Source organism: Oncorhynchus mykiss, chromosome 12, assembly GCF_057628025.1.
Source record: "Oncorhynchus mykiss isolate SJ-2025 chromosome 12, ASM5762802v1, whole genome shotgun sequence".
NCBI lineage: Eukaryota > Metazoa > Chordata > Actinopteri > Salmoniformes > Salmonidae > Oncorhynchus > Oncorhynchus mykiss.
This window is the reverse complement of record NC_143033.1, coordinates 39,711,181-39,736,057: the sequence shown is the minus strand read 5'-3', so window position 1 is coordinate 39,736,057 and position 24,877 is coordinate 39,711,181. Positions and strand designations below refer to the sequence as shown.

Here is a 24,877-nt window from a genome sequence, read left to right as displayed (position 1 = left end):
TAGCAAAGAGTCCGAATGCTTATGTAAAGAAGGTATTTCAGGTTTTTTTGCAAAAAAATCGTAAAACCTTTCTTCACTTCATCATTATGGGGTATTTTGTGTAGATTGATAAAGAAAAAAATATTAGGGTTTAAGTGAGACTATTTATGGCAGCGCCAATCTTTTTGACCAAGTTACTCATGGCCTCATGTTTCTGTGTGCCAAATTTGAACAAAGTTACTTATCTGTGCTTGAGTTAACAACAATGAACATATAAACAATATTTTCTGAGTGGGATAGAGAATGGGATACCTTTGTTTTAGGAACGTGCTATACCATCTGTCTGCTTTGAAGCTGTGTAAGACAAATGAAAAAAACAACCGACCATTCTAAATGTCTACTCCCGTGATAGTAATGTATGGCTTTTCTCATCCTGTTCTCTCTTTTTCTCGTCCAGTCTTTCCAAGGAAGTCAAGGCCGAGCGTACCTGTTCAACTCAGTGTAAGTACCTGAGCACGTATTTTATCACTTCATCCCTCCTCTGACACCCCCTCTTTCTCTATTTCTCATTCTTTCATTTCTTCACCTTTCTCTCCATTTATAACATTATTCCTCCCCCCCCCCCCCTCTCAGGGTGAACGTGGGGTGTGGACTAGCAGAAGAGAGGGTTCTGTTGACAGGGCTTCATGCGGTTGCTGATATCTACTGTGAAAACTGTAAAACCACACTGGGCTGGAAATACGTGAGTTGCTAATTACATAGGAATCCCCTACAAACAGTTCTGTATACATATAGGTGTATAACACATCTATAGACATAAATGCTCCACATTGCTGGGGTCCCTGACTCTGCTTTGTGGCTAACTATGTGGGTTAAGGTGTGTGTGCGTGTGTGCGTGCGTGCTTGGGTGGAGGTTAGGGAGAGAAACCCGGACGGTACGCGGCCTTGTGGTGTTTTATGGCGCTGCCATCTGTGTGATATTATTATTAATATCATCCACGAGGCCTGATGTTCCCGCACTGTCACACTGCCAAAGGTGCTGCTGCTGACCTAGTACACTTATCAATGGGGGGATAATCAGCACAGAAACACACTATTGCACTCTCCCACACACAATCACTCACACACTCAAATACACACACACACACAATTCAATTTCACTTACTGACTCTCGCGCGCACACATACACAATCACTCACACTGAGATTACATATAGAACAACAAGAGAGATTACCCCAGATAGAAAACATCAAGGCACTGTTTACATTCATGAAAATGCTTGTTTCATCCGTTCACTAATGTTTGTGACTGTCTCTCTCCCCTCCTTCCCATTCTCGGTCCCTGTCTCTCTCTATCTCTTTCTATCCTCTTCTCCCTTTATTTCTACCCCCACTGTATCCCCCCCCCCCCCCCCCAATCTCCGCAGGAGCATGCCTTTGAGAGCAGTCAGAAGTACAAGGAGGGGAAGTTCATTATCGAGCTGGCCCACATGATCAAGGACAATGGCTGGGACTGAGTGGGCAGACCTAGAGTGTTGGAGAGGCGTGGCTTAGCTGTAGGGCACAGCTCAGTGTTGGACTCACCAATAAGGTTTACTGCTAGCTCATCCACGTGACCCTATCCACCTGACATGCAGTTCATGTACCCCCACAATACATAGGTGTAAGGGCGTGTGTGTGCATGTGTGCTTGTGTGTTTACAAGAATGATAAATCATTTCCAGTGTACAGAATATACAGAAATGCACACACGCACACACACAGTGGCTCAGAGACATGTTTGTATTCACACTGCATGTTGATGCTTGTCCCAGGCCTCAGGGTGGACAGGAGACCACAGGTTAAGTGTTATAGGTCATAGGTAATGGTCTATCTGGGGGGTGAATGAGATGGACAATGAACGTCGTACTGGACAGACAAGGATGTTCCCCCAAGACCCACCAACACTACAATGAGGTGAAAATATGTTTTTTTTAATTTTTTGCCTACGATCACCCTCACTACCCTATGTGGATCCTTCCACCTTCACACACACATGGAAGACACAAACCACACAACCAATCAACCAGAATCACCAGACTTCTTGTAGCCTGAAATCGTCCAAAACTCCCTATGAGGGATTGAAACTGATTGTCAGAAAACTGCTTGACTGTTCATCTGGAAAAATACATATTTTGCTGTTCTTTGTTTTTTTATTTATTCGAGCATGAGTTTAAGGTATTGATTTATTTATGAATTTATTTGGTGTTTGGGGACAATCTCCCCTTCTACTCCCTTTGTTCAAAGGTAGCAGCTTTTTAGTTCCTCCCTCACCCCTCAATTCCAATCAATGGTAGCAATCTTAACAATGAGGTGTCACTCAAGTTGTCGTCCTTTTGCCTTTCTGAGTGTGCTGTTACCACCCTCTGTAAATGTTTCAGTAATGGTGATGTGTACAATGAACAGTGGCGGAGTGCAGGAGGTTTTCATGTCACCTTGGAAAAGAGACACCCTTAGCTCTTTTCGGTTTCAAAATAATGCTCAAAGCTGGCATTATAACGGTGATGCAAACTGATGATGAAATGAGGCAAGTGGAGTGCCTTGTGTCTCGACACTGATCTAAAGTTAGTGTTGTGTTTCCCCCCTAGTGGTTGAGGTGAAGATATGGAGAGGGTTACCTGATTCTAGATCTATTTCTATAGCTAATTCTGGAGCTTCACAGATTGATGTTTGTGAACTGGTAGTTCTCTGTTTACCTGATTCTGCCTCCTCCACTGCCTCCTTGCTTATTTGTTTTGCTGATTTTACGAGATTAGAGAAAATACCAACAGTTAAAATTAACTTTCTACAGTCTGGAACAGGAAAACCAATTGAAATCAACAGAATGTGACTGACAGTGGAAATACCCAATCAGAGGGTGTCACACATCCCAGCACCACAACCAAAGGCTCTCCCATCAACAATACATTGACCAAACAATGGACCTGCCTAGATTGCTTGTATCAGGAAGTTGCAGAATGAAAGATTGTGATTGGCCCAGAGCCACTGTCGAACCCTGGGCTTTCTCTGTGAGATAATGCATTGTTTGGTTGAGACAATTACAATGTTAATACCTGTATATTCACTATGAACATAAGCATTATTATTATATAACGATAAACTGTATTACACCATGTAAATAGCCATATTCAATGTTTTATTTATTTATTCAATTGATGATTATCTATGCTCTGCTGTCTGTCTTGGGACACCTTGTGGGACAGTTAGATTTCCTACTTTTTTACTATTTGAAAATGTATTTTTCGTGTGTCTTTTGTAAAGGAAGGAAAGTTAATGGCAATATATGGGACTCAATAAAGATTCTTATTTGATTGATCTGAAGAAAAAGGCCAAAGTACGTTTTATACTCACCTGGTTGCCAGTCTTGTTTTGTACTTGAGACAACTTTGGCTTTTGAGATGAACAACAACCAGAAATGAGCTGGCTTTAACAGAAACAGATCTGGCAACCAGGTTAATTGTATCGTACATATATTTTGACTTTCCAGCTGTTGGACCACTATGGATTTCAGAGAAACCTGCATAACCGATAACTGTTCATGCATACATGTATTATCCCATGAAGCAAAAGCATTTGTTCCAACATCTGCCTGACTCAAAAGGCTGGTACATAATGTGTAAAAGTAGATACGGTTAGACATTTTGAACATTGTATGTCTGAAGAGGATATTAGCCGCAGCTGGTTATCATCACCGGGCTCTCCATTGTGCCCGGGCCTCCCACTCTATCTCCATAGCAGCAGATGGTGGGACAGGGTCTCCTAGCAACTGGGTTCCAGGGGCAATAGTGTGAATGGTTGAATGGTTGGTATTAGTGTTACCTGTCATCCCTGACTGGTACTCGGAATCATGGCACAATGCCACAGAAAAATTGTGGGTTGTTATCAAATTTATTTATATAGCCCTTCGTACATCAGCTGATATCTCAAAGTGCTGTACAGAAACGCAGCCTAAAACCCCAAACAGCAAGCAATGCAGGTGTAGAAGCACGGTGGCAAGGAAAAACTCCCTAGAATGGCCAAAACCTAGGAAGAAACCTAGAGAGGAACCAGGCTATGTGGGGTGGCCAGTCCTCTTCTGGCTGTGCCGGGTGGAGATTATAACAGAACATGACCAAGATGTTCAAATGTTCATAAATGACCAGCATGGTCCAATAATAATAAGGCAGAACAGTTGAAACTGGAGCAGCAGCACGGCCAGGTGGACTGGGGACAGCAAGGAGTCATCATGTCAGGTAGTCCTGAGGCATGGTCCTAGGGCTCAGGTCCTCCGAGAGAGAGAGAAAGAAAGAGAGAAAGAGAGAATTAGAGAGAGCACACTTAAATTCACACAGGACACCGAATAGGACAGGAGAAGTACTCCAGATATAACAAACTGACCCTAGCCCCCCGACACATAAACTACTGCAGCATAAATACTGGAGGCTGAGACAGGAGGGGTCAGGTCTCTCCCTAATATATTCATTTGAGTGGTTTGTTTAGGGACAGAAATGCTTTGTTGGGATATGTATGCATGGCTTGTACTTGAGACAAGATTAGAGCATTGAAAGCAGTGGAAGGTAAGCATGAAAGTTTGAGTTGCATGTGAATATTCCATTAGAGGGAATGAATTATGTTGTTGTAGTGTTAGAATCATACACAATCCCTTGAACTACTTAAAATATAACTTATCTGATACAGTATTTAACGTTAATAAGCTATGCAGCAGTGGCACTGGGTTACTAAAACGCCGGACCCCACCTGCTAACCACTACATCAACAAACATTTAATTTAGTTTGAGATCCATTTTCAGTCTCTTAGTCCCAAAGCCACAACATTATGTGCTATAGATAGTCATGTACAATGGCCTTATGAATGCACAGTGCTGGCTTTGTCACATACTGTACTCCTCTATGAGACTCCTTCCTGAACATTGAGAGCAGAGTTACCTCTCTCTTGCTGCTGCTGCTGCTCTATTTTTGTTGATCCTGTCCTCAGAAACCACATGCTCTTTCCAGTCTGCGGGGCCAATTGGTGTGGAGTGGGTTTTTTTGTTGGAAAGAGTGAACGTATGTATGAAAGGGATTTTCTTGGGGGATGGGGGTTAGGTGGGATGTACTTTTAATTCAGTAGTACAGCCCAGTAGAGGTTTAGAGGTGTGTGTGATCTTGAATTAGCAATGGTGAGTGGTCTTGACATTGTGTGTGTGTGTGTGTGCACGTCACTGACGACATTAAATCGTCTCTTCACACAGACAGTGTGGTGAAGAAGGTGCAACAGTGCCTCTTCAACCTCAGGGGGCTGAATAAATTAATATTGGCCCCTAAGACCCACAAACTTCTTCAGATACATCATTGAGAGCATCCTGTCGGGCTGTATCACTGCCTGGTACGGCAACTGCACCATCCGCAACAGCAGGGCTGTCCAGAGGGTGGTGTGGTCAGCCCGACGCATTATGGGGGGAACATCTAAAGCACCTGGTTTCACAGGAAGACCAAGAAGATCACCAAGGACCTCATCCAACCTAGCCTCTAGAAGGAGGATACAATACAGGTACATCAAAGCAGGGACCGAGAGGTTGATAAACAGCTTCTTTCTCCAGGCCATCAGACTGTTAAAGAGTCACCACTAGCCGGCCTCCTCTCAGTACCCTGCCCTGAACCTTAGTCACTGTAACTAGCCGGCTACCACCCTGTACTGTACCCAGCACCTTAGAGACTGCTGTGCACTATAGAGTAATTGAACACTAGTCGCTTTAATAATGTTTACATTCTGTTTTACCCACTTATATATATATATATATATATATATATATATAGATACTATATTCTAGTAATGGCTCATCCTATACAACTACTGCTGTACATGCCTTTTCAATTCATATACGGTTCATACTGTCTATACACACCATTATTATACATACAGTTGAAGTTGGAAGTTTACATACACTTAGGTTGGAGTCATTAAAACTCGCTTTTCAACCACTCCACAAACTTCTTGTTAACAAACTATAGTTTTGGCAAGTCGGTTAGGACATCTACTTTGCAAGTACAGACAGATTATTTCACTTATATTTCACTGTATCACAATTCCAGTGGGTCAGAAGTTTACATACACTAAGTTGACTGCCTTTAAACAGCTTGGAAAATTCCAGAAAATGATATCATGGCTTTAGAAGCTTCTGATAGGCCAATTGACATCATTTGAGTCAATTGGAGGTGTACCTGTAGATGCATTTCAAGGCCTACCTTCAAACTCAGTGCTTCTTTGCTTGACATCATGGGAAAATCTAAATAAATCAGCCAAGACCTCAGAAAAATAAGGTAGAGCTCCACAAGTCTGGTTCATCCTTGGGAGCAATTTCCAAACGCCTAAAAGTACCATGTTTATCTGTACAAACAATAGTACGCAAGTATAAACACCATGGGACCATGCAGCCGTCTTACCACTCAGGAAGGAGACACGTTCTGTCTCCTAGAGATTAACGTACTTTGGTGCGAAAAGTGCAAATCAATCCCAGAACAACTGTGAAGGACCTTTGTGAAGATTCTGGAGGAAACAGGTACAAAAGTATCTATATCCACAGTAAAACAAGTCCAATATCGACATAACCTGAAAGGCCGCTCAGCAAGGAAGAAGCCACTGCTCCAAAACCGCCATAAAAAAGCCAGACTACGGTTTGCAACTGCACATCGGGGCAAAGATGGTACTTTTTGGAGAAATTCCCCTGGTCTGATGAAACAAAAATAGAACTGTTTGGTCATAATGACCATTGTTATATTTGGAGGAAAAAGGGGGAGGCTTACAAGCCGAGGAACACCATCCCAACCCTGAAGCACGGGGGTGGCAGCATCATGTTGTGGGGGTGCTTTGCTGCAGGAGGGACTGGTGCACTTCACAAAATAGATGGCGTCATGAGGTAGGAAAATGATGTGGATATATTGAAGCAACATCTCATGACATCAGTCAGGAATTTAAAGCTTGGTTGCAAATGGGTCTTCCAAATGGACAATGACCCCAAGCATACTTCCAAAGTTGTGTCAAAATGGCTTAAGGACAACAAAGTCAAGGTATTGGAGTGGCCATCACAAAGCCCTGACCTCAATCCCATAGAAAATTTGTGGGCAGAACTGAAAAAGTGTGTGCGAGCAAGGAGGCCTACAAACCTGACTCAGTTACACCAGCTCCGTCAGGAGGAATTGGCCAAAATTCACCCAACGTATTGTGGGAAGCTTGTGGAAGGCTACCCAAAACGTTTGACCCAAGTTAAACAATTTAAAGGCAATGCTACCAAATACTAATTGAGTGTATGTAAACTTGTGACCCACTAGGAATGTGATGAAAGAAACAAAAGCTGAAATAAATCATTCTCTCTACTATTATTCTGACATTTCACAATCTTAACATAAAGTGGTGATCCTAACTGACCTAAAACAGGGAATTTTTACTGGGATTAAATGTCAGGAATTGTGAAAAACTGAGTTTAAATGTATTTGGCTAAGGTGTATGTAAACTTCCGACTTCAACTGTGTATACACCTATTAATTCCAGGGTTTTTATTTATTTTAACTATTTTCTACATTGTAGATAATAGTGAAGACATCAGAACTATGGAATCGTGCAGTAACCAAAAAAGTTTTGAAAAATCAAAATACATTTTAGATATTAGATTCTTCAAAGTAGCCACCCTTTGCCTTGATGACAGCTTTGCACACTCTTGGCATTCTCTCAACCAGCTTCATGAGGTGGAATTCATTTCAATTAACAGGTGTGCCTTGTTAAAAGTTATATTGTGGAATTTCTTTCCTTCTTAATGTGTTTGTTCCAATCAGTTGTGTTGTGACAAGGTAGGGGTGGTTTACAGAAGATAGCCCTAGTTGGTAAAAGACCAAGTCCATCTTATGGCAAGAACAGCTCAAATAAGCAAAGATAAATGACAGTCCATCATTACTTTAAGACATGAAGGTCAGTCAATCTGGAACATTTCCAGAACTTTGAAAGTTTCTTCAAGTGCTGTTACAAAAACCATCAAGCGATATGATGAAACTGGCTCTCATGAGGACCGCCACAGGAAAGGAAGGCCGAGTTACCTCTGCTGCAGAGGAAAAGTTTATCAGAGTAAACTACAACTCAGATTGCAGCCCAAATAAATGCTTCACAGAGTTCAAGTAACAGACACATCTCAACATAGGTGGGCTGTCATTGTAAATAAGAATTTGTTCTTAACTGACTTGTCTAGTTAAATAAAGGTTCAATTAAAATAAAAAATAAACATCAACTGTTCAGAGGAGAATCAGGCCTTTATGGTCAAATTGCTGAAAAGTAAACACTACTAAAGGACACCAATCAGGAGAAGAGATTTTCTTGGGCCAAGAAACACGAGCAATGGACATGAGACCGGTGGAAATCTGTCCTTTGGTCTGATGAGTTCAAATATGAGATTTTTGGTTCCAATCGCCATGTCTTTGTGAGAAGCAGAGTAGGTGAACGGATGATCTCGGCATGTTTGGTTCCCACCGTGAAGCATGGAGGAAGTGGTGTGATGATGTGGGATGCTTAGATGGTGACACTGTCAGTGATTTATTTAGAATTCAAGGCACACTTAACCAGCATGGCTACCACAGCATTCTGAAGTGATACGCCATCCCATCTGGTTTGCTCTTAGTGGGACTATCATTTGTTTTTCAACAGGACAATGACCCAAAACATGCTGTGTAAGGGCTATTTGACCTGGGATGATGTTGTTGATGGGAGCCATGACCAGCCTTTCAAAGCATTTAATGCCTACAGATGTGAGTGCTACGGGGCAATAGCCATTTAGAGAGGTTACCTTGGCGCACAGGAACTATGGTGATCTGCTTGAAACATTGTCAATGCACTTATTGATGAAGCCGGTGACTGAGGTGGTAAACTCCGCAATGCCATCGAATGAACCCCGGAACATATTTCAGTCTGTGGTAGCAAAACAATCCTGTAGCTTAGCATCTGCTTTATCAGACCACTTCCATATTGATCGCGTCACTGGTACTTCCTTTTTGAGTTTTTGCTTGTAAGCAGGAATCAGGAGGATAGAGTTATGGTCAGATTTGCCAAATGGAAGGCGAAGGAGAGCTTTGTACGCGTCTCTGTGTGTAGAGTAAAGGTGATCTTGAGATTATTTTCACCTCTTGTTAAAAATTAGGTAAAATGGATTTCAGTTTTCCTGCATTAAAGTCACCGGCCACTAGGAGTGCCACCTCTGGGTGAGCATTTTCTTGTTTGCTTCTGGCCCGATACAGCTCGTTGAGTGCTGTCTCAGTGCCAGCATCGTTTTGTGGTGGGAAATAGACAGTTGTGAAAAATATAGATGAAAACTCTCTTGGTAAATAGTATGGTCTACAGCTTATCATGAGGTATTCTAACTCAGGCGAGTTTCTTAATATTAGAAATTTAACCGTGTGTTAGTGAGTGTTTTCTGTGAATTCATGTAAATTACCAAGCTCATCTACATTTCCTGCAGTATCGGAAAATTCTCAGCAACAAAAATAGTGATCAAATTAAGATCCTACATCTGTTCAGTTTTTGTTCAATCGCGTTGGTGCTATATTCACAAGTATGTGGTGAACTTGAAAAACAAAGTACAAAACTCTAAACTGATAACACTTGTAATATCCCCTATCTTATGTTCAAATTCAGAACCTTTGATTGTGCATTCATTGGGGTTTCACACATCTTTCACCCCTGAGTTGTTCATGCAAATTCAATGTTTTAGACAATGACAATATTTAGTTTAGTCACCATTTAGTCATTTTAACTACCATTAAATCCATTAGCAAAAAGATACAAGATACACATGTCAAAACTGTTCTTTTTGAAGTGCTGAATAGAATGAATAGTAGATGGTAAATATAACTTTACATTCAGTATTTGACTATAACTTGACATGCACACATTTTTTAATAATTTGTATCCACTGGCAGGTTGTGAGCATGTTGAGAAATATGTCAGTCTTACAGTTGAATTATTCTTATTCAATACATACCTAGGACAAATCATCAGAAATAGTGTATTGTAAAGCAGTTGGCTATGGTAAAAACGTAACGCAGTATTGTATGCCATTTCTGCCCCATGCAACATTGTACAAGATCCCTTTTATGTGACGTGTCAACTGATACAGTAATCCAGTATATCTGCTTGAAATGCATCAGTTTACAGTGTATCAATGACATTCAGATAATTTGTGGAATATATTGTTATGTACTGAACAGCCCAGATATTTCAGCAGTGCATTGTACACTACACTATAATTCCAAACGGTAGCACATGGAGTGAGTCTTTTCACTTTGTCCTATTGAAGCACACTGGTTGATGGAGTATGATGATGTAGTATTTACAGCCACATATGATTTGATACATTTACAAGGTAAAAATATAGAATTTGTCAGTGTTCAGCAGTTATCAATATATGTTAACTATACACTGGGCACAGATGTCAGTTTCACGTCTAGTTTGGATCTACATTTGGTTGAATTCAAAGTGAAATCAATCAAAAATGTCACCCGTCATTGGATTTAGGAAAAAAGTTACATGAAAAAAATATGAAATTCCATGAGGTTGAGGACTTTTTGCAAATTCAATCAGTTTTACACCTTGATTCAATGTCATCACATTGAAATGTTGGGTTGAAATGACGTGGAAACAATGTTGATTCAACCAGTTTGGCCCAATGGTGTAACGTCTGCTTCCAACTCACCCTCAAACATGAAGATCCCCTGAACGCAGCTCACTTTCCAACTCTCACTCTCAACCTAGATCCCCTGCACACAGCTCACTCTCCAGATCCCAATCACCTGAATACTAATCACCTGTTCACACACCTGTATGTCATTATCACACACTATTTAGTTGAGCTCTTTACACCCTATCACTGTGAGGTATTGTTTGTTTTGTGACACACGGTGGTCCTGTGAGTTATGCATGTGTATGATAGTTTTTACCTCCCTCACTAATGCTGCCTATTGTCTTTCCTGTTATCTACTTATTGCCTGATCTCCCGGACTACGTTACTAACCTTTTCCCTGCCTGTACTATTTCCCTTTTGGACCCCCTGTGTATGATAGTTTTTACCTCCCTCACTAATGCTGCCTATTGTCTTTCCTGTTATCTACCTATTGTCTGATCTCCCGGACTACATTACTAGCCTTTTCCCTGCCTGTACTATTTCCCTTTTGGACCCCCTGTGTATGACCTTCTGCCTGCCCCTGGACCCAGCTACCTGCCTCCTCCTGTGGTCCTTTGCAATAAACACCTGCTGTGCCCTGGCTTGAAACCAGCTCTCTGTCTCTCCTGTTCATTACAAGAGGGTAGGCACTACATTTTGATTCAATATTTAGCAGTTTGATTAGGTGAAAGTTAATTGTATTGTTAACAAGTGACATAAATCCATATCAGAAGTGAATATTGCAATTTGAAAAGCAGCTACTTAGACTGAATATATGTCCAGTGATTTGATGCAGTGAATAACTGACTTTGAATTTGTTTGTACTAATCTAAATAATTGTAATCTAAACATCTCAATTCATCTAAAAAATAGCAGGTCATGTGTGAATAAAATGTAGGCATATGTGAGTTCTAATGTGCAAGTCCTTGCTTGTTCTGGCGTTCAAATGGAAAAGCCAAACCCATCGGTGATTTAGCACAGTGTTTTCTCCCTGGATTAGACATGTAATCTCTACATTGGTTTCAGATTATACTGACTGATTCAGCTGTGACAATTTTTGTGTTTATGTGAAAGACAGTTTTTTTGTATAACTCTTCTGGCTCAGTGCCAGGCTTCTCAGTCGTGGAGTTTAAAGAAGGCCAGGGGTTGGAGGGGAGAAGCATGAAAGGTGGCCATTGTTCAACGCTGTAACCATGACTAAGAGGCCCATCAGGCTGCCACGTGAGCTATCACACAGTACATTAAAGTACTGGTTCATATATATAGTGGCGCATAGCTGTACCAGTTTGAACAAGGCAGTTTGTTAGCTGCACGCCATAGGGATTGGACTGAGGTGTAGGCTACAGGGTGCTAGTGCCACAAACACCCTTAATGTAAATACAAAGTATGTTATAAGTGGACAGAGCTGCTGATTTTTAGAATACTCTTTATTCATACAGACTGACGTTTACGTGTTTCTAATGCTTTGCGTCTGGTAATACACTGAACAAATACAGGAAAAGGCTCTTCCTATCCGTGCACATTCCACGGTGGGCTGAGTGTCTGTGGGTTTTCGCTCCTCCCTTGTACTTGATTGACTTATGGTCACTAAATAGTAAAGAACTCCCCTCACCTGGTTGTCTAGGTCTCTTTTCTTTGTACGGTGAAGCCACAAACCTGCAGACACTAGGCCCTCCATGGAATGAGTTTGACACCACTGCTGTTTGGGCTTGTTGAATGCTAAACCATACATAAAGCCTGACTAACAATATGCTTTATCATTGCTTATAGCGAAGCTTATTGTCTTGGTTGAGGCTGTCAAATTATGACCAACATTTGCTTTTGTGTAACATGCACCAAGGACATGCAGTAAGTCCTCTTCATATGATCAACATCTGTTTATTAACGCATGACTGAACCTTACTGCTGTCACTGGACCGACGTAAGTGGATGACTATTGAAATATTAAATTGGGTACTCAGTTTCTTCCTAATCAGTTGGCTCCTGCACTGGCTCACTTTAGGAGAATGGAACCACAGGACATAAATACGTCTAATTACGACTGGCAGACACCGTTGACTCTGTTCACATGTAATGGCCCTGGCCGACACTAAGCTGATCAGTCTGCTCAGGATGCACTCAGGCCATCTGCTGCTGTGTGTGCGCACACATGTACCCTGTTCCTCTGGCATACGTGTGCGTGCACCACACAGTGATTTGAGATGTCATTCTGCCAGCTGGACAAGTGTGTCAGCATAAAGATTGGCCTGTCCCATTTCCATGGCATTAATTCCAGGGAAGGTTGGGGGAGGAGGTTTGGCCTTTATTTGCACCTGCAACTTCCCAAAGCCAGTACAGATGTCCTGGGCTGTATCAAAGGCTGTTTGTGATGTCATTGGCTGGTACAGCATGGGTCAAATCAATGACATTTTCATTGATATACATACAACTGAGTTTACTTCCCGAGTGGCGCAGTGGTCTAAGACACTGCATCTCAGTGCTAGTCGTCACTACAGACCCTGGTTCGATTCTAGGCTGTATCAAAACCGGCCGTGAGTCCCATAGGGTGGTGCACAATTGGCCCAGCGTTGTCTGGGGTAGGCCGTCATTGTAAATAAGAATTTGTTCTTAACTGACTTGCATAGTTAAATAAAATAACAAAAAGACTATCAGCTGGACTGGCGTGTCTGCTTCAATGACTACATTACCTGGTTCCTCTCGATGGTTTCTTCCTGAGTTCCTGCCTTTCTAGGGAGTTTTTCCTAGCCAGTGTGCTTCTGCATTGCTTGCTGTTTGGGGTTTTAGACTGGGTTCCTGTACAGTACTTTGACATTGGCTGATGTAAAAAGGGCTTTATAAATACATTTGATTACAATGAATTGAAAAGCCCTGTTTCCCTATCCCAATATCAATAACTAATTTATCATGGTTTACAGACATGAGGGGGGCAGTGAAGTGGTTAGAATGGGGACCCATCAAAGGCTAGGGGTAGCTGCTTGGGTGGGGATGGTCGGTGTTATGTTATTACCCTTCACTCTGTAGCAGATGGTGTTTGGGGGGGGACTGTAAGTACCAGAGCCACAGCTGGGTAGAGGAGGGCAGTGAAACTGACCATGGTAACCCTGCTTTTAGTTTACGACCCCCTTGAATATAACTTTTATCAATGACTTACAATAGACAGTGAGGAAAAATAGATTTTGACAGCAGCACAGAATTAAGAATGTTGCCTATATGTAGATCTGCAAAATATTCCTTCCACAAAAAAAGAAACGGGCACAAAGACTATGTTTTCAGGCCCAAAACACCAGCACCACGTGATACAACATAAATAAGATTATTTGCAGACCATGTGTTGACAATGGTAATTGGTAAGTCAGACAGAGCGGGAATGACACAAAGACAGAGTAAATCGGTGCAAGAGGGTGAACCAGAGTACCAGGGGTGTCCACCTCACCCCACCAGGCGCAGCCCGCAATTACCAACCCAGATTAGGGTTGGTAATTGGCCCGGCCGGCCCCTCCTGTGGATGCTGGCTGGGGGTCTGGCAGCAGAATGCTAATCCAAGAAGTGCCAAGTTAAAGACATTAGCTGAGCGGTTAGCCCAGCGCCATCTGCACAGAGTTGATTATGGCTAGTGAGAGCCTTGCCAATTGAGGTTTCATTGTTCTCTGAAAGTACCAGAACTGGAGAGGTTACAGGACAGTCTCGCTCAGAGGCAGCATCACCCCCATAATGACATGTCTCAGTCCCCTAGCGACACGAGCCAACTGATTTTGGGGGTGACCCCTGACCTGTGCCTAAATAAAGATGAGCTTTGGGGAGAGAGAATGGATGGGAGGAGCGTTACACACCTGCCCCTAAACCTGTAACGGGACAGCTAGTCCTCCATTAACCCTTAGACAAACCTCTTTCCACGAAGACACACTTGGATGCACACACACAGTGTCCAATTCAATGAACAGATAAACTTTCACTCCTTTGAGAAAGAATAGACGTCACATGAACACTATATACTGAGAGCTTGCTGAAATTCACCAAGCTCTCCATATTTTCAACAAATTGAAAAACAAATACAATTATATTTAAATGTGTGCAACAGCATATATCAAAGTGTAAGCAGTACATCCATGCTCTGGACTTCATCAAGTGCAGGTGGTATAGTGCTAATTAATGCTAGATTAACAACATTGGGAAGGAGAGTGGATTTCATTCCCAAGGGGGAAAACAGTTCATTTCGCACGTGATTTTCAGAGATGAGAAGTGTTGAGATTGACATCTGCTGGACATATGTGGAAGTGCAGCCTCAAAGCTACCTCCCAGTATGCATGAAAGTTGGTCTGAATAACACATGGAATAAACCCAAACATACATGGCACACAGTATTTACATGTTTCTAGGGTTGAATGGAAGTCCATAAAAAGTTGCATCACCCTGACCAGGAATGGTAAGAAATTCCTTTTCATAGACTGACCGACTCATCCAAATGAAAGGCTCTACACATGTGCAGCCTATAAACCAGTGCTGGTTGGCTTTAAAGTAGATCTGCTCAAGTTAACAAAATTATGGGAAATCTGACACATTGTTGAAGGGTTCACATGCTCTGTTTATAGCTTTGGGAGACATATAGCTGTGTCAACCTTGAGATCAGGATAAACTGCATTGTGGTACTGAAATTTGCAGTGGTGGAAAAAGTACCCAAAGGTCATACTTGAGTAAAAGTATGGATACCAATAGAAAATGATTCAAGTGAAAGTCACACAGTAAAATACTACTTGAGTATAAGTATTTGGTTTTAAATATACTTTAAGTATCAAAAGTACATTTAATTGCTCAAATATACTTAAGTATCAAAAGTACAAATCATCTCAACTTCCTTCTATTAAGCAAACCAGACGGCACCATGTTTAAAAAAAAATGTACAGAAAACCAGGTGTACACTCCAACACTCAGATTATTTACAAAAAATGCATTTGTGTTCAGTGAGTCTGCCAGAACATAGGCAGTAGGGATGACCATGTTCCTATTCTGCTAAGCATTCAAAATGTAATGACTACTTTGGGTTGTCAGGGAAAATGTATGGTATAAAAAGTACAATATTTTCTTTAGGAATGTAGTGAATAAAAGTTGTCAAACATATGAATAGTAAAGGAAAGTAAAGACACCCAACAAAAACTACTTAAGTAGTACTTTAAAGTATTTTTACCCCACAGGAAATCTGTACAAAATGTTGAATTCCAGATGGCCTGTGTCATCAGGCTTGGGCTGTAGCTATAGTTAAAATATGGCTAAATAAAGCTGAATCACTGAAATAGCGCATGTGAAAGGAAATTCCTGTGCAACTCTGAGGCCCTTCTTGGCTGGCATGGCAGTTTCCTCTGCAGACATTCCATAATAGGCCTGGCAGAAAGAAACACCATAACAGGACTACTTAGCTTTGTCTGGCTGGCAAACCTCAGCCCTTTCCGAACGTCTTTGCATTATAAAGGCTTTTACATTTTTACATGACCCCCCAAGACCAAGCCACATTGTTTATTTCTCTACTCTCAGAACTGAGGTAGCTCTAGTTAGTTAGATTCCTGTACTCAGACAAGTTAGACATGTAGCTAAGGTTCGAGCCTGCTTGGCTAAACCGAGGTGTAATGTTACACTGGCAAAATACATATTTGATAATCACTGCAATAAATAAGTCAGACCCGATGAGATATTTGAGCAAATTGTGTGTATGTCCTACACTGTCATGAACCAGTCAGAATTTGCCAGTGGTGCAAAAAGTACCCACTTGTCATACTTGAGTAAAAGTCACCCAGTAAAATACTACTTGAGTAAAAGTCTAAAAGTATTTGGTTTTAAATATACTTAAGTATCAAAAGTAAATGTAATTGCTAAAATGTACTTAAGTATCAAAAGTACAAGTGTAAATCATTTCAAATTCCTTATATTAAGCAAAGCAGACTGACACATGTTCTAGTTTTTGTATTTACGGACTGCCAGGGGCACTCCAACTCTGATATAATTTACAATTTAAGCATGTATTTAGTGATTCCGCCTGATCAGAGGCAGTAGGGATGACCAGGGATGTTCTCTTGATAAATGTGTGAATTAGACAATTTTCCTGTCCTGCCAAGCATTCAAAATATGAGTACTTTTGGGTGTCAGGGAAAATGTATGGAGTAAAAAGTACATTTTCTTTAGGAGTGAAGTAAAAGCTGTCAAAAATATAAATGGTAAAGTACAGATACCCCAATATAGTACCTAAGTAGAACCTTAAAGTATTTTTACTGAAGTCATTTACACCACTGGAATTTGCATAATGTTGTAGGTTCAGGACTGTGGCTCTCATCGTAGACTTCATTGTTTCTCATTGTTTCTTCAGTCATACCTCCAGAAGGCATATCTGTATGATTGACTAAGGAATAATGTTGTTGTTTTTTAAGCTGGCTGGTGCGATCCTAAATTAGAGCAATTACATTTATCTGATTCTTGGGTGTATTTTTTCAATAAAATATTGTAAACAGTAAAACATTATTTTACGAATCTGCGCTCGCGAATAAATTATATTGGCTATGTTGACGCGCGGCATCATGGGATATCAAAGTCCTCCCGGCGGCGCGGTGCCGCCATGTCTTCAAGAGAGAAGCGGTTAATAGCGCTTATCTCTCTCGTGGTCTGTGCTACCGCAATATTCTGTCTAGTTCTCTATTATATTCCAACATTGCTTTACATAGCTTTCATTATTGGAGTTTGTTGCGTTGCCTGTTATTATCACAGCGGAGAATCTCTTTACGTTAGGTTAGGCCCTCATCCACGCCGTGGTCTGACAATTCCACCCGTGCTGCGACGCTGGTTGCCAGGGATTGCAAACGGAGTACCCACAGCGGGAAGAGTTAGAAGTCGCACCGTCAAGGATGATGAATCAGTAGTATTTACTGGCCAACGACGTTTCGATAGCGCTATTTGTCGGAAAGACGCGACACACAGTGACTCATTTATTCTCAGTCCTCGGGATATACTCATGGGAAGTTACATTGGGAAGGCAAAAAGTCCTGCCTCAGTTGTCGGGAGGCCGCGAGCGGGTCCAAGTTCGGGTGCTAACACCAACGCACGAGAACAGTTAACTTTACGCGAAAGATTGGCGCGACCCAACCAGGCTGTCATTACTCCGAACAGACGACTGTCATTCGGGGGGTGAGTACTGAAATAATATTTACTTAGCTAGTATAACATTTCGCTGACCAGTGGCTAGTTATCCTAACACATCAGCTACGTTAGCTGGTTTGCCAATGCAACGTGCTAAATTCTGAACAAATGTTTCGATTGCGGGTCATGTTGAACACATGGTGTAGTTACACGATTTTAAACTTTAAGAAAGTTATCGTAACTAGTTATCAGTAAATATAAAAGCATTTGTTTTGAAATGTATTGAGAAGACTTGCGGCTTTGCCGCAACGCGTCCTAGCATTCCCTCCAAGATTTGAAAATTGTGGGAGTTGCTATCGGGCTCCAAGGGAGTGTTCCTTCCCACTCAATTCCTCATTGAGACCTCATTTGGACGCCTGAATGGCACGAGACTAACCAATGTTGTTTTGATCATGCGTTAGCTAGCTACTAGATTAATACACTTTAAGTTATAATGATCACTGCAGTTACAACTTTTACGGTCATTTTCAAAACATTGATATGGTTATGAAAGTCGATATGTAAATAAATGGTTGATCAGTGCTCCCTCTTGACAGAGGAAATGTGCCCTATTTTTCTACTTTAAAGTCATTGTGTGGCATATGAAATCAGTTTAGCAATGATCTATGCCAGACAGTTTCTTGTATAGAATGCATTGACCTAAACCTGTGGCCACTGTTGTGTACAGCGAGCCCCTTGGCACTATGGGCAGGTTCACCATCACTCCCCAGCGCCACTACCCCCTCCAGCAGACGGGCACCTCCTCTGTGGGCATCCTGCCCCCGACCCAGTGGGACGGCTTCAGAAAGAAGAATATTCTCACCCCTCGCAACTCTCCGGCAGTCCACAGTCCAGTCACAGTGAAGATCGCTAGGCCAGATCACAACACCACTCAATCCCAGTTGTAAGTCATATTGTTCCTGTCTTGCCTCATTTTAATTCTTATATCAACATTTTTGAAGATCTGTTAGTGATAATGCAAGCAGCTTTATCTTACACTACTGTCATCGTTCTGTGGCACATTATTTGAGTGTCTGTGTGAAGTTTGAAAACATCCTTAGCTGTTGGATGGCCCCACTGACATTTGTTCTGTAATTGCTGCTGTGTGTGTGCAGATTTGATCATTTGAACTCCCCGGGGGTCCTTGGCTCTCCAGGCCTGGGGGCCCCTGCAGACCCCTGCTCCAAGGAGACTGTTCTGAGTGTGCTCAAAGAGAGTCGCAAAAGAGTGGTGGAAGATGACAGGAGCTTCACTGCAGGGCAAAAGAGCAAAAGGAGGTATGTGATTACCACAGGATTAAATGCTGTTGTATGGAATGTACCATTGTTCTTCTCACACTTTAGTGTCTCTTAGTCTTCAAGAGCCACACAATACCATGTCTACATCGTACACCTGCTCTTTGTTCACTTAGGCGCCATGACAGCAGTGGGAGTGCTCACTTGGCATTTGAGCCACTACTGCCCAATGGAGCTCCATCACAGCTGGTGCTGAAGTGAGTAGGAGCAATGCCTGTACAAAAAGTTGTCCGTCTCAGTGATTCAAGTCCTGATACTAAATTTGAATACAAATGTGCTTTCATTGTGTCTTCTTAATGTTAGAGACATAGATATCTATCTATAGAGATATTGATATGTAGAGAGGGATATCTGTAGAGATATCGGTATGTAGAGAGGGATGTCTCTCTAGATGTGTTTATATATGTGTATCTATCTATCATACCAATACTGTATCCTCTCCAATCACTCCTGAAATCCTGTTTCCTCTCCTGTGTCGGCCCAGTTCTCTGAAGCGAGGGCTGAATGCTATGGTGGAGGAGTCAACAATGAAGAGGTCACGCACCTCCTCCATCAGCTCTGTGAGCTGTGGCCTGACCCCCAGCGGCACCCTGGGCTCGGTCCGCAACTCCATCCGTAGCTCCCTCAGCTCCTCACAAGGCATTACTCAGGTACCTTTTATAATTGGGATGGGCAGTACACCTCTGCTGGGATTCCTCTGGGATCAACAGCCATGAGTTCAGTAGAGAGCTCACCAGGGTTTCCATTAGCCATTAATTGCAGTTTTTGGGAATAAAATAAACAACAAGCTAATAAATAAAATTGTTTCCGGCCAAATTGAACTGGAGAAAAAAAACAATCCCACTGCAAAATAATGCTGTTAATCATTGATCGACAATACCAGTCGATGGAAATACATTTGACAGTCATGCTTATCGATATACAGGTTAATATGCATCATTTAGTGGAATTGGCTTGTTTGCATTTTCATTACTCATGGTGTATGCTATTTATCTCACACATGACAAACAGTCAATTTTGAGCGGAATATCACCTCAGACAGTACTAGAGCTGTTTCTCATGACTTCTTTAGCCATACCTCAAGACTCATGGATGATTGCTTTTTAAAAGCCGACTGGTTTAAACCCCAAGTTAGAGCAATTACTTTTCTTCAATTTATTTTTTACAATTAACTATTGTACACAGAAAAACATTGTTGTGCAAAATCTGTGCTCATAGGGGCTCGCAAATCAATTATATTGGCTATTGTGGGGATGGCAGGTAGCCTAGGGGTTAGAGCATTGGGCCAGTAACAGAAAGGTTGCTAGATTGACTCCCCGAGCTGACAAGGTAAAAATATGTCTTTCTGCCCCTAAACAAGGCAGTTAACCCACTGACAAGTGCCATCATTGTAAATAAGAATTTGTTCTTATTTCTTAACTGACTTGCCTAGTTTAATAAAGGTTCAATTAAAACATATTTTTAAAAAATGATGCGAGGCTTCATGGGATATCAGAGTCCTCCGGCAGTGCTACCATGTCTCCAAGAGCAAAGCGGTTCATAGCGCTCATCTTTCTCGTGTTATGTGCAATATATATCGCAATACTTTGTCTAGGTCTCTATTATATTCCAACCTTTTATATAGCTTTCATTCTTGGAGTTTATTGCATTGCCTGTTATCGCAACTCTATACTCTACTCATCTAATACATTTGACCTTAGTGCTATAAGTTAATTTGCGAAATTTTGTGGAATTAAATTGTCTTGTATGCATTTGTCATCTATCTTATTTATCACACGTGCACAACACAGCCTATTTTGAGCGGAACATCACCTGAGACAGAGCTTGAGCAGCTGCAACTCCTCAGCTCATTGCTGCTGGATTGAAACGTGCAGTCATTGCACAACAATTCTAAATGCAATTGCATGTTAAGTTGTTTTGATGGCCACAATTTAAAAGGAGTTACATTTTTTCTTAACTGTCATTCTGAACACTGTGGGTGGACACCCTAATGGGTTACGCACCCAATGAATATGGATCTGGTATATTTCCCAAATGGCCGGTAAATTTATCTTCCCTGTCACGTTGTCCACTGCCATAATTTCCTAATTGAAACCCCGGAGCTGACCTACACTGAGTTGTATTTTGTCAGAAAACTGGGGTGAGTGCTAACCTAATTTTCACGTTTGTTTTAAAGTGGAAAAAAGCCTCCACCCGCAGTCTCTCCCCGCTCTCCAGCCCTGGGTCGTCCCGGTCCCAGACCCCAGAGAGAGCCTCTAAAAAGCCCAGGTATTCACCCTCTCCTCCTAGACAACATTTCTAGGTTCACACCGTGTCCTGTGATGAAATGAGAGCTGCCATGGCCTTTAGCAGTGTGTGACAGCTTTTTTCTGCGTGTCAGGGAAGAGGACGCTCGCTCACCCAGCTCCGTGTCCTTGGCGAGGTCTGACAAGACGTTGACAGACCCAGCACCAACCACTGGTTAGAACATGTTTATGATGCGTATTCCACTATTCAGATCAGGTTCAGGGCTTTAGTCACGTCTCAAAAGAGACTTAAGTTTTGATTTAAAATAACGGTAGCCACCACATTAAGTCAATGCACTGTATGTCCTGTTACAGGGAAGCTGTCTCCAGCCCCTGAAGTCCCTGTGGCTTCAGCCTCGTCAGACTCTGCCGGTAGTGGGAAACGGAAACGTAAGATTCCGCTGGTGTCCAGCCGTAGAGGAGAACAAATCTCTTTGGTGAGAAATACTGCATAATAGAACATGTCCTCAAATGGGACATGTAGCTAATCATCCAACAGACAGGGAGTCTTAACATTGATGTCGTCTCTGCAGCCTCCACCTCCTGAGTTGGGCTACACCATCACGGTGAAAGACCTGGATCAGGAGAAGAAAGCCGCTCTCAGCCAGATCAACACAGTCCTCAAAGAGCCTGGTGAGTATTGCGAATTCCCAACTTTTCTAAACCAGTGTCCCAAAAAAAAGAACACGATATTGATTTTTGGGCCATTTCTTTTGTTCCAGAGCCAGAGAAGCCTGCTCCGGTAGTGACCACATCTTCTAAGCCTCCCGTGTCAGACAACCCCACACCCACCCTGCTGGCCAGCCATCTTACCGTATCAATGCCTGCTCGTGTGGCGGCTCCTATCCCTGTCATCAACCTAGACCCCGTCCCCTCAAACACCGTCAACACGGCCCCAACCTCCACAGCTTTCCCTGTCACCAACACCCCTGCAGCCAACCCCCTCCTGGAGTCTCTGAAAATGATGAGGAACAACCCCCTCACCAGTGCTGCTGCTGACAATCCTACAGGTCGGTTAATCACATATCAATAATTTAAAGTTGCGAGCCACTTTTGTTTGGTAGTTGCCGTTTAGTGATTTTTTTTGTTTATCTGAGTTGTTACTCAAAAGCCTATTTTTCTCTTGTTTTCCCTCCCGCTCTGGCTGTCTCCTTGGTGACAGCAGTGACGACCCCTGCACCACTGGTGCCTGCAGAGCAGAAGTCAAAGACCAGCTTGACTGCTCCTCAGGCCACACTTTCCTCCCTCTCTCAGCCTGCACTACCCACTCTCTCTCAGCCTGCACTACCCTCCCTCTCTCAGCCTGCACTACCCTCCCTCTCTCAGCCTGCACTACCCTCCCTCTCTCAGCCTGCACTACCCTCCCTCTCTCAGCCTGCACTACCCTCCCTCTCTCAGCCTGCACTACCCTCCCTCTCCCAGCCTGCACTACCCTCCCTCTCCCAGCCTGCACTACCCTCCCTCTCCCAGCCTGCACTACCCTCCCTCTCCCAGCCTGCACTACCCTCCCTCTCCCAGCCTGCACTACCCTCCCTCTCCCAGCCTGCACCACCCTCCCTCTCCCAGCCTGCACCACCCTCCCTCTCCCAGCCTGCACCACCCTCCCTCTCCCAGCCTGCACCACCCTCCCTCTCCCAGCCTGCACCACCCTCCCTCTCCCAGCCTGCACCACCCTCCCTCTCCCAGTCTGCACCACCCTCCCTCTCCCAGTCTGCACCACCCTCCCGCTCCCAGCCTGCCAGCACCATGCCCTCTGCCTTCACCCAGGCGCTGAGCCAAGTCACCAAGGCCACCAGCAGTGTCCCCATCCTGGGTGGAGCGAGCCTGTTTGGAATGGCCAATCCACTGACTGCCCCGTCGTCATCACTGGGCCCCACCACAACCGCCACCACAGAAACAACCAGTAGTAATAATCCCCTCCTGGCCTCTGTGTTCAAGCCCATCTTCGGGGCCACGACCTTAGCCCCAGAGGGCACACCTGCTCTTCCCACCTTTAAACCCATATTTGGAAGTGCCACAGCCACCAGTGCTTTCGGACAGCCAGCTTCCACCTCAGCCCCCTCCAATGCCAGTGCGTCTGCCATAGTGTTCAGCAGGCTAACCAACAGCAGTACAGTGGCCCCAGCCGCCTCCCTGTTCACTGGGCTGTCTAATAGCACCAACCCAGCCACCCCGCCATCTGTCAAGTCTCTGTTTGGAAACTGGAGTGCGCTGCCTGCAACGACTGCTGCCACAACCACTGCCACAGGAAGAAGTACCTTCCAGTTCGGCACCGCCTCCACCACAGCTCCTGGACCCACTCTCAGCTCCACTGCAGCCGCCACCACTAGCAACAGCAGCTTTTCGTTTGGTGCGATGACCACCACCTCTGCTGCCACTCAACCCACCCCCTCAGCTACCACCCAGGGGGGATTCACCTTTGGCCAGCCTGTAGCCACCCAGAGCTCTACCACTGCATCCTTCGGTGGCTTTGGCATGGCCACTGCAGCCGCAGCCACTGCTACTGCTCCTGCACCTGCAAACCAGTCCACTTTCACATTTGGGAAGTCGTCGTTCGAAGCTCCGGCGGCATCGGTGTTCCCCGGTGCGATTCAGGCCCCGGCTGCTACTGCGGCAGCTAATCCTTTCACATTTGGGTCACCTGCCACTGGGGCCACCCCTGCCCCTTTTGCTTTTGGTGCTGCTGCCACTACAGCAACCTCTACCTTCGGGACCACCACTAAGCTGGCATTTGGAGCCAACTCCACAGGTTTTGCATTTGGCAACACCACGGGCACCCCAGCAGCCCCTGCCTTTGGCTCTGCCACCCAGACTGTCGGCATACTCCCAGCCTCCGCCCCAACTTTCTCGTTTGGTGGTGTGTCCACACAGCAGGCCCCTGCTACCCCTGCCCAGCCTGCCACCGGAGGATTCAACTTCGGCGCAGCCATTTCAGGCACTCAGTTTGGAACCTCTAACCCCACAACACAGACACCAGGCTTCAACTTTGGTTAGTAGATCTAGTATAATATAAGACCCACTCTTTTTGATAATCTTACTTGATTATGATTTCAGGAATTCACAAATTTGGATCAATTCTGCATTTGGTGGCAGAACTAGTACTTTACATTTTTGGCCAGTTCAAACAAGTTTGTCTTTTTATTTTAGTCCCTAATTGTTAATTTATTGCTGTCACATATACAGGGACGTCTACCCCTGCTTTTGGCCAGAGCACAGCTGCAGGTCCTGTCCCCTTTGGAAGCCCAGGAACTCCAGTCCAAGGATTCAGTGCTATGGGATCCTCATCATTCGGTAAGTAAATAACCAGAGCTAGTTTCTGATTCTCCCGCATTATGCCTCAAGTGTGTAGCAAAAAGCGTCTTGGAATTTGAGGTTACGGTAATTATTCAGGTTAATACTTATAAATATTCGTCAACAAATGAAGACTTCCCTGGTTGGAGAGGATCTGTT

At 43.5% G+C, this 24,877-nt stretch overlaps 2 protein-coding genes across 3 annotated transcripts in view; both read left to right on the top strand.

The window, feature by feature from the left end:
- Positions 1 to 3,343, top strand: part of LOC110537579 (protein yippee-like 1) — a 29,996-nt gene extending 26,653 nt beyond the window's left edge. Inside the window, exons 3-5 of the mRNA XM_036937538.2 lie at positions 437 to 480; positions 613 to 721; positions 1,406 to 3,343. Of these exons, the coding sequence (XP_036793433.1) occupies positions 437 to 480; positions 613 to 721; positions 1,406 to 1,495 (243 nt within the window). The 3' untranslated portion in view covers positions 1,496 to 3,343. The remainder of the gene's footprint in view (positions 1 to 436; positions 481 to 612; positions 722 to 1,405) is intronic.
- Positions 3,344 to 17,236: 13,893 nt separating this feature from the next.
- Positions 17,237 to 24,877, top strand: part of LOC110537576 (uncharacterized) — a 12,726-nt gene continuing 5,085 nt past the window's right edge. Inside the window, exons 1-12 of one of the 2 annotated variants that reach the window (XM_090192456.1) lie at positions 17,237 to 17,856; positions 18,536 to 18,751; positions 18,963 to 19,124; positions 19,259 to 19,339; positions 19,627 to 19,792; positions 21,319 to 21,410; positions 21,523 to 21,602; positions 21,743 to 21,864; positions 21,961 to 22,060; positions 22,150 to 22,437; positions 22,593 to 24,416; positions 24,611 to 24,718. In XM_090192456.1, coding sequence (XP_090048582.1) covers positions 17,291 to 17,856; positions 18,536 to 18,751; positions 18,963 to 19,124; positions 19,259 to 19,339; positions 19,627 to 19,792; positions 21,319 to 21,410; positions 21,523 to 21,602; positions 21,743 to 21,864; positions 21,961 to 22,060; positions 22,150 to 22,437; positions 22,593 to 24,416; positions 24,611 to 24,718 — 3,805 coding nt within the window. In that variant the 5' untranslated portion in view covers positions 17,237 to 17,290. Of the gene's footprint in view, positions 17,857 to 18,535; positions 18,752 to 18,962; positions 19,125 to 19,258; positions 19,340 to 19,626; positions 19,793 to 21,318; positions 21,411 to 21,522; positions 21,603 to 21,742; positions 21,865 to 21,960; positions 22,061 to 22,149; positions 22,438 to 22,589; positions 24,417 to 24,610; positions 24,719 to 24,877 lie in introns of both variants that reach the window. The other variant, XM_090192455.1, reaches the window with a different exon arrangement.